A 15,216-nucleotide genomic window follows, 5' to 3' on the forward strand; every position below is an offset into this window, starting at 1 on the left:
AAGCCTAAACTCAGTAGAAGAAAAGAAATCTCCAAAATCAAATCAGAGCTCAATGAAATTGAAAACAAAAGAATCATTCAGAAAATTAATGAAACAAGGAGTTGGTTTTTTGAAAAAATAAATAAAATAGATAAACCATTGGCCAGACTAATGAGGAATAGAAAAGTAAAATCTCTAGTAACCTCAATCAGAAATGATAAAGGGGAAATAACAACTGATCCCACAGAGATACAAGAGATCATCTCTGAATACTACCAGAAACTCTATGCCCAGAAATTTGACAATGTGAAAGAAATGGATCAATATTTGGAATTACACCCTCTCCCTAGACTCAGCCAGGAAGAAATAGAGCTCCTGAACAGACCAATTTCAAGCACTGAGATCAAAGAAACAAAAAAAATCTTCCAACCAAAAAATGCCCTGGTCCAGATGGCTTCACTCCAGAATTCTATCAAACCTTCAAGGAAGAGCTTATTCCTGTACTGCAGAAATTATTCCAAAAAATTGAGGAAGAAGGAATCTTTCCCAACACATTCTATGAAGCAAACATCACCCTGATACCAAAACCAGGAAAAGACCCAAACAAAAAGGAGAATTTCAGACCAATCTCACTCATGAATATAGACGCAAAAATTCTCAACAAAATCCTAGCCAATAGATTACAGCTTATCATCAAAAAAGTCATTCATCATGATCAAGTAGGCTTCATCCCAGGGATACAAGGCTGGTTTAACATACGCAAGTCTATAAATGTTATCCACCATATTAACAGAGGCAAAAATAAAGATCACATGATCCTCTCAATAGATGCAGAAAAAGCATTTGATAAAATCCAGCATCCTTTTCTAATTAGAACACTGAAGAGTATAGGCATAGGTGGCACATTTCTAAAACTGATTGAAGCTATCTATGACAAACCCACAGCCAATATTTTACTGAATGGAGTAAAACTCAAAGCTTTTCCTCTTAGAACTGGAACCAGACAAGGTAGTCCTCTGTCACCTTTACTATTCAACATAGTGCTGGAAGTCCTAGCCAATACAATTAGGCAAGACAAGGAAATAAAGGGAATCCAAATGGGAGCAGAGGAGGTCAAACTCTCCCTCTTTGCTGACAACATGATCTTATACTTAGAGAACCCCAAAGACTCAACCACAAGACTCCTAGAAGTCATCAAAAAATACAGTAATATTTCAGGATATAAAATCAATGTCCACAAGTCAGTAGCCTTTGTGTACACCAATAACAGTCAAGATGAGAAGCTAATTAAGGACACAACTCCCTTCACCATTTCATTTTCAAAGAAAATGAAATACCTAGGAGTATACCTAACGAAGGAGGTGAAGGACCTCTGTAAAGAAAACTATGAAATCCTCAGAAAGGAAATAGCAGAGGATATTAACAAATGGAGGAACATACCATGCTCATGGATGGGAAGAATCAACATTGTTAAAATGTCTATACTTCCAAAAGCAATCTACCTATTCAATGCCATTCCTATCAAAATACCAACATCGTACTTTCAAGATTTGGAAAAAATGATTCTGCATTTTGTATGGAACCGGAAAAAACCCTGTATAGCTAAGGCAGTTCTCTGTAACAAAAATAAAGCTGGGGGCATCAGCATACCAGATTTTAGTCTGTACTACAAAGCCATAGTGCTCAAGACAGCATGGTACTGGCACAAAAACAGAGACATAGACACTTGGAATCGAATTGAAAACCAAGAAATGAAACTAACATTTTACAACTACCTAATCTTTGATAAACCAAACAAGAACATACCTTGGGGGAAAGACTCCCTATTCAATAAATGGTGTTGGGAGAACTGGGTGTCTACATGTAAAAGACTGAAACTGGACCCACACCTTTCCCCACTCACAAAAATTGATTCAAGATGGATAAAGGACTTAAATTTAAGGCATGAAACAATAAAAATCCTCAAAGAAAGCATAGGAAAAACACTGGAAGATATTGGTCTGGGGAAAGACTTCATGAAGAAGACTGCCATGGCAATTGCAACAACAACAAAAATAAACAAATGGGACTTCATTAAACTGAAAAGCTTCTGTACAGCCAAGGAGACAATAACCAAAGCAAAGAGACAACCTACACAATGGGAAAGGATATTTGCATATTTTCAATCAGACAAAAGCTTTATAACTAGGATCTATAGAGAACTCAAATTAGTCCACATGAAAAAAGCCAACAATCCCTTATATCAATGGGCAAGAGACATGAATAGAACTTTCTCTAAAGACGACAGACGAATGGCTAACAAACACATGAAAAAATGTTCATCATCTCTATATATTAGAGAAATGCAAATCAAAACAACCCTGAGATAGCATCTAACCCCAGTGAGAATGGCCCACATCACAAAATCTCAAAACTGCAGATGCTGGCGTGGATGTGGAGAGAAGGGAATACTTTACACTGCTGGTGGGACTGCAAACTAGTACAACCTTTCTGGAAGGAAGTATGGAGAAACCTCAAAGCACTCAAGCTAGACCTCCCATTTGATCCTGCAATCCCATTACTGGGCATCTACCCAGAAGGAAAGAAATCCTTTTATCATAAGGACACTTGTACTAGACTGTTTATTGCAGCTCAATTTACAATCGCCAAAATGTGGAAACAGCCTAAATGCCCACCAACCCAGGAATGGATTAACAAGCTGTGGTATATGTATACCATGGAATACTATTCAGCCATTAAAAAAAATGGAGACTTTACATCCTTCGTATTAACCTGGATGGACGTGGAAGACATTATTCTTAGTAAAGCATCACAAGAATGGAGAAGTATGAATCCTATGTACTCAATTTTGATATGAGGACAATTAATGACAATTGTGGTTATGGGGGGGGAACAGAAAGCGGGAAGGAGGGAGGTGGGTGGGGCCTTGGTGTGTGTCACACTTTATGGGGGCAAGACATGATTGCAAGAGGGACTTTACCTAACAATTGCAATCAGTGTAACTTGGCTTATTGTACCCTCAATGAATCCCCGACAATAAAAAAAGAAAATGTGTCAACCAGTCTATGAAACTAGTATATGATGCCCCATGATCATATCAATGTACACAGCTATAATTTAATAAAAAATAAAAATATTATTAAAAAAAAATTACTTTACTCTGAAATATAATCCTGAAGCCAGAGGGTTTGTTTACTCAAAAGGACTTTTCCATAGCTGGTCAGAAACGGGTTTCCCAGCTGTGGCACCATGTATCTAAACAATGGGACTGGGAGAGCAAGCACCAGAGCTCACCAGGCCAGCAGGACAGGACTAGGCCCCTCCCCCACAAAGACAAACATAACTAAACCCTGACAGGCTGGTTCAGCTTTGGGTTTGGCAATCAGATCTCAACTGCTGTTTCCCTGGTCTATGTGCCTCTGGGCAAGCCTTTCATCCTGCCCCACCCCACCGCAGCCCCTCTGTTCCAGCACCCAGTGCTCGGTCAAGCACAATGGCTCAATGCACCCAGTAAATAGCTCAAATGCCCCAGGGCCCTACTGTAGACACAGAAAACCAGTACAGCATGCCTGCCTGAGATAAACATGGGAAATAATGACAATGACAAATGGTGGACAACAGTCTGTCTGCAAGGCAAAGAGACACAAAGAGTGCCCCGGCCACCCTAGAAGGGGCAGCAGCTGCCCAGCTCCTGCCTGACTATCCCTTGGAACAGAGGCCCTGCACTTCTAGGAATACGCAATTTGCCACAAGAAACATGACATCTGGATTTTTATGCAAAGTCTCCCAATTTTTTTATTTTATTGTTTGCAGTTTTTGGCCAGGGCCAGGTTTGAACCTGCCACCTCTGGTATATGAGGCCGGTGCCCTACTACTTGAGCCACAGGCACCATCCCACAAAGTCTCCCAATTTTTAAGTACAGTAGAACCTCTGTAAGTTGACCACCTAAGGGACTGTAACATACTGGTTAGCATATGGAGATGGTCAACATAAGGAAGTAGGCCTGCTATACTGATACATGCATGTCCAGCCTACGAAAATTAAATCAACTTGAAGACGTGGTCAACTACAGAGGTTCTTTATTCTCAACTACTTTAGGGTTTGTTTGGTTTTTTTGTTTTTGTTTTTTGAGACAGAGTCTCAAGCTGTCACCCTGGGTAGAGTACCATGGCTTTACAGATCACAGCAACCTCCAACTTCTGGGCTTAAGCGATTCTCTTGCCTCAGCTCCCAAGTAGCTGGGACTACAAGTACCCGCCAGAATGCCTGGCTATTTTTTGTTGCAGTTGCCATTGTTGTTTGGCGGGCCGGGGCTGGATTTGAACCCGCCAGCTCTGGTGTATGTGACTGGCTCACTAGCCACTTGAGCTATAGGCGCGGAGACTATTTTAGTTTTTAAAAACACTGGGCAAATAAAAAAATAAATAGACCAGGCACAGTGGCTCATGCCTATAATCCTAGCACTCTGGGAGGCAAAGGCAGGAGGATCCCTTGAGCTCAGGAGTTCAAGACTAGCATGAGCAAGAGTGAGACCCCCATCTCTATTTTAAAAACAGAAAAATTAGCCAGGCATTGTGGTGGGTGCCTCTAGTCCTACTTGGGAGGCTGACGCAAGAGGATCCAGGTTGCAGTGAGCTAACACCACAGCACTCTGGCCTGGGACAACAGAGTGAAACTCTGTCTCAAATAAATAAACAAACAAAAAAATGTGTCTGTAGCTCAAGTAGCTAAGACTCCAGCCACATACACCAAAGCTGGCAGGTTCACATTCGGGCCGGGCCTGCCAAACCACAATGACAACTACAATCAAAAAAACAGCCGGGCTTAGTGGCGGGCACCTGTAGTCCCAGCGACTTGGGAGCTGAGGCAAGAGAATCACTTAAGCCCAGAAGTTGGAGGTTGCTGTGAGCAGTGATGCCATAGCACTCCACCCAAGGTGACAGCTTGAGACTTTGTCTAAAAAAAAAAAAAAAAATGTGTCTGTGAGCCAGATTTTTGGGCCCCAGGGCCATCAGTTTGCAATCTCTAACTTAGTGCCCTGGCCGTGCTTTTTGAGGTCATAAGCACGAAGCATGAAAATCATGAGCCCAGAGAGAGAGATGTAATGATATGCACATTCAGCCAGGTCTTCCTCATCTCTGTTCACCAGCAGTTTGGCCACAGGGAAGGGCTCTTGGCTGTTATTTGCATAATCTGGCTGCTCCAAGTCCCCTCCCTACCTGGGCACCATCTCCTTAGTGACTGCTGCTCATGGCCCCCAACACTGGCCCCGGGCACCAGCACACTGTACGGCACACCCCTAAGGACTTACACTTCAGAGAGGACTATCCACCATGGGCCAGACAACCCCAAAGAGCTCAGTGACAAGTCTTAGGGCTTTTCTTCCTAACAGCAGAGTGTTTCGCCTCCGTCTGTTCCTCACCCTGTTTCTCTCTCCTCTCAGCACACCCCAGTGGTACCTGTTTGAACAGCAAAATGAAAAACAGCAAAAGCAAATGCCCCAAGACCTGTTCCTCCAGGTCTCAGCAGTGTTTGCAAAGGGTTGGGTCCCCTTTGTTTTCTTAATAGGTGGCAGGGGAGGGTTTAGTGAGGTTTCAAGCAGAGAAGGCAGCCGCCAGCAGCAGCTTTCTGGGTCTAGGGCAGCAGCATGATGACCAAGCGGACTCTGTGGTGGACCCAGGGGATCCAACCACAGCCTGGAAACGCTGAGGTCGCAGTGCGTTGGGACACATGTCATAAGTCGTCCTTCTAGCGTCCACTTGTCCCTGCCACGTGGTTGAGGAGGCGTGAGAATGTCAGCCTTCATCACCACCAACTTCCGGGAATGCTACTTCTCAGCAGACGTTCCCAGCCCTCCACCCAAGTTTCACCTGTGCGTCCTCCTCTTCCTCATCAAGGCTTCTCCCTGCCCCTGCCTGGCAGACCCTTCACCAAGCCCCCCTTCTCTGGGACATCCTGACACTGTCCTCTTCCTCTTATCCTCTCAGGCCTCCAGCCTTCCCAAATGATCCTTCCAGTACCTTCCGCAGGTCTCCCTGCCATCCTGGGCCCCCTTTCCAGCCACTTCACTATTCATCTATTCACTTGGCAACTACTGAGGGCCAGCATTTCTCAAGCAGCCCTTGTATTATTAATATTTCACTCCTGTGTTCGCATCCTCCATTTGCTCCTCTGACAACAAATCCCACACTGCTCCAGCTGGAACAGCTGTCTTCCAAAATCCCACTGCCACTTAGGAAGAGACGCTGCCCCTTTCCCAGCAGCATGGCCTTAAGCAAGACACTTCATCACTCTGTGCCTCAGTTTGCTCATCTGTAAAATGGGGACCCACAATAGTGCACTGCTCATAGGAGTGAGGAAACATAAAATGCTTAATCAGGGAGCCTGGTACCCAGTAAGGGTTCAATAAACGTCAGTTTCTATCATGACTATAGCCATCACAATTTCCAAGTGATCATTTCCACAAACCCCTATCCACAGCAAAACCTGATTCACCAATCCAACCCTGGAAGAAACTCTTCTTTCTCCCATTCTGCCAGTACAACGCCTCCCGGCCATTCTGTCCCCAACCAAAGCCACTGTGCCCATCCTTTCTCAGTCTCTCAAGTGTTGCTTTTAACCTCTAGCTCCCCTGTTGGACTGCATGACTATCTCACTAGATGACCTGGCTGCTCCTTGGCTTCTGGTGTGTCCCCTAATACCCCTATGTTCACAGTTGGTGCTCATTAAACACAACAGAAAGAACCCTCTTATCTACTCAGTGGTATGTCCTCCTGGGTGCTGGGCAGGGTGTTGCGGAGACCCAGCTGCACAGCACCAAAGCTCAGCCCACCACCTCTGGAAAGCTCAGGAGGGGCGAAACTGAGTATCCAAACAAACTGGGCTAGAGACCCACCTTCTCTGCAAACTCACTTAGTGGCCTTAAGAAATCCTCCTCACTTCTGGGCCTCAGTTTCCTCATTGGTACAAAAAGTTGGGGGAGGCAGGTCAGAGGAGCTCTGACTGCAAAGAAACCCCACGCCTGAGAGGCTACAGGATACCATGAACTCCAAGTTCTGGAAGAGCCCTGCCCGAGCTCTTTGCCATAGCCCTCACCCCTCTCCCCACACCTCACCTACCAATGGGAATGCGTTTACTCCTCTCTGCACCTCCAGGAAAATAAATAAATACCAAGTCTGGATTCTTGGAAGCTCACCCTTAGATGAAGTATAGATTTATTTAATGAAGTCAGAACAACATAATCCTAAATTCATGGTCCCAGAACTTCCCCTAGAACATTGTTACACCCGAAACATCAGCCATAAAACAAGTACCCAACACAAGCCATGAAGACATCTCGGCTTAAATTTGGGAGGGTTTTCCTCCCCCTGACACTCTCCCTACAGGATGCTCTGCAGACCCTGACACTGGATGTCCCCAACCCCACTGTTTGCCCCTAGATGTGCCTGGAGTCTCAAAAATGAACCGCACTTGCAAAGGCCCCCAGACACAAAAGGGGCATGGGCAAGAGAGTCTATGGAGAATGCCATACAATTCAGAGGACTCAGGGTTAAATTAAAGAGGGATTTTCCTCCCTTTTCAATTTGACGGAAGGAATTAGTCACAGGTGCCAGGTCTTCACAGGCCTGTTAAAAAGGGCAGTCATGAAGTGCCTCCTTCATCAGGGGACTGGGCAGGCTCACTTGGGCTAAAGGGTCAGCAATTTCATCTGAAAGAGGCTCAGAAGCAGATGCACCTGCCTGATTATTTTGGCCCTGTGGCTGCATCCTCGTTTATGGGCAGAAGCAAGACCAAAAGACTGGGTGTAAATTACACCAGTTTTCAGGATCATATTTTTCAATACAATAGGACACTTGGCTGCTTTTAAAGGGGAGCCAAGGACTCAGTTGACACAGTCTCATTCTAAACATCCCAGCAGCCCTTGGAAGCATGTACTCTAATTAATGATGGGAAACAGAAACCCAGAAAGGTCCAGTAAACTGCTCCCATCAGACAACCAGCAGGCCTCAAAGCCAAGGTTCTCAGAGTTTCTCAACCCTGGTACCCGTGACATTAGGGGATGGATAATCTGGGGGTGGGAAGGTCGTTCTGTGCATTGTAGGATGTTTAGCAGCCTCTTGGCTTCTACTCACTAAATGTCAGTAGCAACCTCCCCAACCTCCACCTCCTGGTCTTAACAATCAAAACAGTCTCCAGACTCAGCACCCATAGCTCAGTGGTTGGAGCGCTGATCATATACAACATAGCTGGCAGGTGCAAACCTAGCCCGGGGCCTACTAAACAATGACAACTACAACAAAAAAATAGCAGGGCATTGTGGTAGCCGCCTGTAGTCCCAGTTACTCGGGAGGCTGACGCAAGAGAATCACTTCAGCCCAAGAGTTTGAGGATGCTGTGAGCTATGATACCACGGCACTCGACCGAGGGTGACAAAGTACTCTGTCTCAAAAAAAAAAAAACTGTCTCCAGATGACACCAAGGTGCAAAATCCTCCCCCGTGAAGAACCATATCAGGGAACATATTCTTTTCCTATCCCATGATGTTCTGGAGAATTGAATCAAGGACATTCTCTCTGCTCTCTTTAAAAAATATCTGGATTTTTTTTTTTTTTTTTTTTTTGCTATATCAGCTTTGTTTATCAATTCTTCACCATGGCATGTAAAATCAAACAAGTCACTTCTATAGTTTACTCCCTCAATAAAAGCCTCAGCCAAACAATCAGAAATGACCTACTGATGTAAAGAAGTCCTACGTCCTCTCTCAAAGCCTTAAAAAGGGACTAGACCTTCTAATCATGACTCCACCCAAAACTCCATTGTTCTCTGTATTTTCTTTTAGATAACTTTTTTATTACAAACGTGAATACACACACTATAGAAAATTTGGGAAATCCAAGATAAGTAGGAATCTTTCAGTTCCTTTTCAAAGACCTGGCTCAGTAAAATCAACCATGATTTTGTGGTTCCACCCATCCTCAGGGTGTGTGCCTTTTCCACTGACAGCTGGGCAACATCAGGTCACCCAGAAATCATCTTCTCAATCTCTTGGGAAGCACCAAAACAGACCCTCCTTTTAGGTAAGAGGATTTTACAGAGATTTTGAAATAAGAAGTGGCTGGGCATGCAGCCAACACAAACCTAGGAGAAGTGGAGTCAGTGTCACAGAACTGGGAGATTTGCCAAGACTGGGGAAGGAGCCCCAGGAGGAAAGGAACATCATGGTTTGGAGGTGTTAGCGTTTTCCTGACTTTCCCCCACCCTATTCATAAGACATTAGAAAGTCAGATTCCTTCCAAGAACTAAAAGAGTAAAGGATTCTAAGTGAAAGTGTGATACCAGCAGTCACGGGCTTATGCATGTTTTCCTTGACTCCATGCAACCCTATCAATAGCCCAATATCCAAAAATCAGAAGTCATAGTTTTCTACCTCCTAGACACAGCCTATATGTTGATTCCCTTCCAGCACTGGCAAACCTGCCAAGCAGCAGACACACAGGGTCCATATCTGGGTGTGCCAGCATGACGGCTCACGCACACTACTTCGGGGTACCCATCCTGCTCCAACCCACCTTTCCCTCCTTCCAATTTTGTCTCTCATCTGAAAATGATTTTCCTTGATGATAAAATACATGAAAGAAGCAGAAATGATTCTGCAGATGGGGAAATTTCAACCTCAGAAAAAAATGAAGAAATGCAAAACAAAGAAATGAGATATCAAATAATATCCATCTGATTGAAAAGCATTAGAAAGTCGGATAATACTAAGTGTTGGCTATGATGTGAGGATCTGAGACCCCTCAGATCATACAGATGGATGACTACACCGGTCAAGTATGAGCACTCCTGCGACCCAGAAATCCCACACATAGGTGTGCACCCCAGATACTCTCATGCGGTCCTCAGGAAAACACATCCAAGGATGTAGCGAGGAGCTGAGTGTACACACAGGGAGAAAAATCATGAATACAGATTGCTAGATCGTAAAGGAATTCAGACAACAAGGAAACATACTGTGAGTAATAAATAAATTATAATCACCCACATTCTCACACATGCACACATACACATAGATTTACTTGCACATTTATATTTACATTTTTACAACTTATATGAGCTTATACTATACATGCTGTTTTGTAACCTGTTCCACTCAACAACAGATAGCAAGTATTGTATCAACATCACCATTTGTAATAGCTGCACAGTATTTCACTGTAAGAATTACCATATTTTATTTAACCAATGCTCAGTTGTTGGATACTTAGCTTATTTAAGACTTTTTACTAGCAAACAGAATGTCTCTGAATATCACTGTACACACCTCTTGGCTTCTTCTCCTGATCATTAATATTAGAAGCAAAGAATATATATTGCAGAGAAAAATGTGTACACCTTAGGAATGGAATTGCTTCATTAAAGGTATGCATATTTTTCACTATATTCTTTGCTTCTAATTATAACAGTTTCCTTGGGTCCATATTTTTTCTGTTCTCTGGCAAGGTGACACTTTCAGGGAAAACAGACAAATAGGCTAGGACTGCTGTTTTATGAGCAATAATACTCAGAACTCCTCACTCTTTCTACTACATTATTAAGAAAACGAAGGGCCATTACCTAAATTCCTACTTCACAGGTATCCAGCATCAGCCATGCTTCTCATCTCAGAGTACACTTTAAGAGACATCAGCATGTAAAATATTTGGGAGTTCAACATTCTTTTGCTAAAAATATCTTTATTAAAATGCCAGCTTGTGCCTGAAACCACACTAGATGTTAGCAAGACTTATAAGATTAATGCCCAGCCCTACTCTTGAGAGCCCTCAGCCTAAGGCAGAAGGAGAAGTTCAGCTGCACTTGACTCTGAAGAGGAAATTCAAAAATGGAGCATGCTCTAGGGAGAATAAGAAGCCTGGCTACGGAGGCGGCTCAGAGAAGGTAGTACCAAGAGCTCAAGCAGCAATGATGTAGCCACGTAGTCTTGGTGGCAAGGGGACTCTGAGCAGAGGATCAGAGTGGCACAAGACACTCAGGCCACACAATACCTCTGGAGGACCCCTGGGAAGTCCAGCAGGGCTGGAGCTGCAGGCAGAGGGGCACCGGGCAAAGCCAAGACGGGAACTCAGAAGGGAAACAGGGCTTTGGCCATGGAAAGCCAGGCTTGCCCACATGCTAAGGAGCTTGTACACAGGAGGACTGGCAAGGAGGGGAGAGAGAGGATGAGACCAGCATTCCAGCGGAAGAGGGAGGACGGGTTGGACAGGGATGAGGCTGAGAGTAGAAACCTTAACCTAAAAGATGGCACTGCAATTCAGGAGTGACAAGGTAACGCAGGCAGAAACAGTGGCAGGTGGGGAAGCTTCACTGGAGGGAGGTGGCATGGGCAGAGGTAAGACAATCTCCAGGAAACCCAGGTGATGGAATGGCCAGAACTTGTGCCTGCATACTAAGGAGCTAGAGGGAGCAGGAAAGGATACCCAGCCAGCATGGCAGGCGTTCGGCCATCCTGATGAACCAAGGAAACATGGAAAGGAGGAAGGCCCATGGTCCTAACCACAGAACAGCCAAGATAGGGTGCTAGCCCTGCCTTAGCCACACAGACTTGTAGAGTGTTCTAGAATCTATCAGTAATGACTTAATCCACTCTCTGGGGTGCAACTTTCTCATCTGCAAAGGACTATATGTACCATCAAGGCCCTTCCTGGATGTAAAATGCTACAAGGTCCTATCTCTATCAGATCCTGGGGTGGCAGCTGTCCACCTGGAGACACACCCTAAAGAGACTGCCTTCCTGAGAAGAGGGGGCAGATCATGTCCATAACCGGCTTCTCCTATGAAGTCATCACAGTCTTTCAACACTCCATACCCAAGGCACCAAGGACCCATCCTTCCAGGCCACAGCACCAGCTCACCCACTCAAACACAGGCTCAGACCCCTCACATCTGGCCGCATGCTGCTTTCTCTTCTCCTCCACTCTTGGGTAATAAAGAACAGACTGGCAAAATAGTTCAAATACCTTCTTATAAAGTACACAGCCTGTGGGCTCCATGGCCTATTTTGAGCTAAATGTCTCAAACCTCCAGGCTCAGAGCTGCTCTAGGAATTAAAGTTCATTCCGACTGAACAATCCGGAAGTCAGTCAGTAAATAAAGATGGCACTTCTGCAGGAGCCAGGCCCACAATGGGTACAGAAACACCAAGAATGATCCCTGCCCTCCACTCTGCTGAATAGGAGAGCTGGAGACTCAACATGGCAACCCAGCCTGGCGCGATAAGGTTGTACTAGGAGAGGGCTGGGGGGCCGGGAAAGCAAAGTGATGGCCTCATTCAAATGAGGCAGGAGGAGGGAGCTGGGCCTTGGTGGCCGCAGCAGTATGGAAAGATGTGGAACTAGAACAGAAGCGGATGCAGGAAAGCACAAGCCAGCACCACGGACCATAGGGAAAGAGTGGAGACAAGACTCAAGACTCAGAGGGCTACTTGGTGGCTGCAAGGTGGGTTGTGGCCAGTTTGCAAAGACCCCCCAATGCTACATCTAGGTGGTACCATGCCTCCATAGTGGCCACAAGCAGCCACTGGAGTTTGTAAGCAGAGGATTGAGGGCAGTGTGAAGGGTGGGGTGAACAGAGGACACTTCAACCCGGAGAACATGAAGGAGACCAGCAGAGTAAGAAATGATGTGCCCTGAGCCAAGGCAGGGAGGAATGATAAAGTGACGGTGGGGGCCACAGTTCCCCCTTCCCAATTTTCACAGATCGCCAGCATCTAATCCTACAAACCCAGAAGGAAACACCTGAACCCAAAGCCACACAAAACAACAGCAAATCTCCATAGATAGCTCCCAACCCTGCCTTTCCCAGGTCTAGTTTCTGATCCTGCACCAAAAATGCTACCCTGGCCCCAGCCTTCAGGAGCAAACACCAAAGCACCATGTGTACACTTGCAAGCCAGGGGAATGGGCAGTGAGCAGCCAGCGCACACCTGGATCTGCAGGCTGGTGGGGCTGAGTAACAGGGCAAGTTGAGTTCATTTCCTGCGAAAACAGGATTTCCCAGGCACTGGGGAAAACATCCTCGCATACCCTGTAGGCCTGTCCACCTCAACACTCCAGTGACCTGAGGCATCCGTCCTAATTTCCCACACACTTTCTCCCTGAACTTGAGCAACCTACAAAAATCTCTCCAAGATCGGTCATGCCCCTGCAAACTTTTACTGGGGCAGCTTAGGCAGAAGCCTAGGAGAGCCATCTTCATTTCCCCACTAATAAAAAGTCACAGAGGCCACCCAGAGTCACCAAGCTTGGGAGAGCCCATATCTAACATATGGTGCAATGCATGGCTCCAGCAGTTGTCCTGGGGGTATCCCCTCATCCTCCATGCTAGAAACTTCTTTCAATAGCAGGGGGGAAAAAGTAGGTGAGGTGTGAGGGAGCTGCATATGAAAGAGCAGAAAAGAGGTAACAAGATTTAAGTCAGATGGAGGTGGGTTCAAATCTTATCTCCACCACTTAGTTTACTTAGATAAGGGGCCACCCTGCCTCTCTGAAATGTTTTCCTCATTGTGAAATGATTATAAAAATAAATTCTGTGGAAGACCTCAAGAATTCGCAGAGCTATTGTTAGTGTTAAGCATTAGCAGAAAGTTAACAAATGAAATCAAGTATTTATGATACATATCGTTAAAGAAAGGGGAGAAAATTCCTAAGTACACCAGGAAAAAACAGACTAGCGCACGGCGGGCCCCTGCCACCCTCCCGGGCAGGGCTGGCTGGAGAGCACCGAGGCGCCGAGGCTGCTGCAGAGCCCCGCACCCAGAGCATCTGTGCGCGCAGGTGGGCTGGGCGCGCTGTGACAGCAGGTTGGCGAAGCCGTGCGCTCGGCCCGCACGGGAAGGCAGAGGCCGGGAGAGGGGACACACCTGAAGACGCGCAGCAGCAGGCAGCCGATGAGGAGGGCGCTGAAGGCGCAAGCCACGATCACCGCCGCCTTCAGGGTAGGCAGGTCGCGGAGCAGGGTGGAGATGCGTGTCACCAAGGCGTCCCCGCTGCTGTTGGAGCTGCCTCCACCACCGCCCGCTGCCCCAGACTCAGTCCGGGTGGAGTTTCCGGGCCCCGGGCCAGGTGGCGGCCGCGACTCGCGCTCGGGTTTGAGCTGCGGCGCTGGCGCGGACTCGGCTGTGCGGGCGCGGGCGGCGGGCGCGGCCAGGAGCGCGAGCAGCAGCAGAGGCAGGAGCGGCGCGGGCGGCGGCGCGGCACGCATGGCGCGGGGTGGGCAGGGAGCGCGCGGCTGAGCCCCGGGTTCCGCACCAGCGCGGAGGCCTGCACCCGGGGCTGTGCCGCAGAGGCGGCTGCGCGGTGCTTGGCAGGAAGCTGCGGCGCCCGGAAGAGCCCGCGCCACCGCCACCAACACGTTGCACCGAGTCATTCGACGGGCCCCGGCCCCACGTGGGCGGGGCAGGCCACCGGGCCCGGGTCGGGGCTGTGCTCCGCCCGCTGTGGCCTCGGTTCCCTGGGACCCGCTGTACAAGTAATAACTAGTAGGATCACCCTTGGGCAGGCGCTGTGCTGCACAAGTCACACATTTGTTTCATTCAATTCTACGAGCGCCTTTGTAGACAGGTGTTATCATTGCATAGTTGATTTAGCACCCGGAGAGCTAGCTCACAGCAACCCAGATTGTGTCCAAGAATCGAAGACTATGGGATCTGGAGGTAAATTCCCACTTTACAGATGGGAAAACTGAAGCCTCCGGATTGAAGTGCTTGCCTCACATCTATGCATTGTTTGTGTTACCCCAGTTTCCTTCTCTCAAAAGGAGTTTCTTATCGTATGGCTTCAAATTTCCCATTTTGCATCTCTGCTTATGAACTGCATTGGGATGTGAATTTCTGCAGTCATACCTTTGCTGTGGAAGGGCACCTGTTGTGTCTCCCTGCCAGACTGAAGTTTCAGACCCTAGGGAGTAACTGGCTTACTGCCCCTGGTTTGTAAGTTAAATGATCCTCAAGTGGAAAAAGAAAATTATGGAGATTCTAATTGGAGGCCAAGAGGTGGGAATTAATGGAGCACTAGAGCTTCCCCTGGGGCCTCTGGGTTCCCCTCTTACCCTGAGGATGGATCCTGGCAGGAAGCTCTCCTACTGGTAGATAAACAGATAAACGCACATTACAAGGACCCAGTGACCTTAACCAGCTCACTTCTCGTCCTGCTAGAGAAAAAGATAAATATAATACAGTGTAT

At 46.8% G+C, this 15,216-nt stretch overlaps 1 protein-coding gene across 1 annotated transcript in view; it reads right to left on the bottom strand.

Annotated features, from left to right (window-relative positions):
- FAM174B (family with sequence similarity 174 member B) overlaps nucleotides 1–14,345 on the bottom strand; it is a 30,771-nt gene extending 16,426 nt beyond the window's left edge. Inside the window, exon 1 of the mRNA XM_053581753.1 lies at nucleotides 13,896–14,345. Within this exon, the coding sequence (XP_053437728.1) occupies nucleotides 13,896–14,236 (341 nt within the window). The 5' untranslated portion in view covers nucleotides 14,237–14,345. The remainder of the gene's footprint in view (nucleotides 1–13,895) is intronic.
- Nucleotides 14,346–15,216: the final 871 nt, after the last annotated feature.

Source organism: Nycticebus coucang, chromosome 2 (assembly GCF_027406575.1).
Source record: "Nycticebus coucang isolate mNycCou1 chromosome 2, mNycCou1.pri, whole genome shotgun sequence".
NCBI classification, from domain to species: Eukaryota; Metazoa; Chordata; class Mammalia; order Primates; family Lorisidae; genus Nycticebus; species Nycticebus coucang.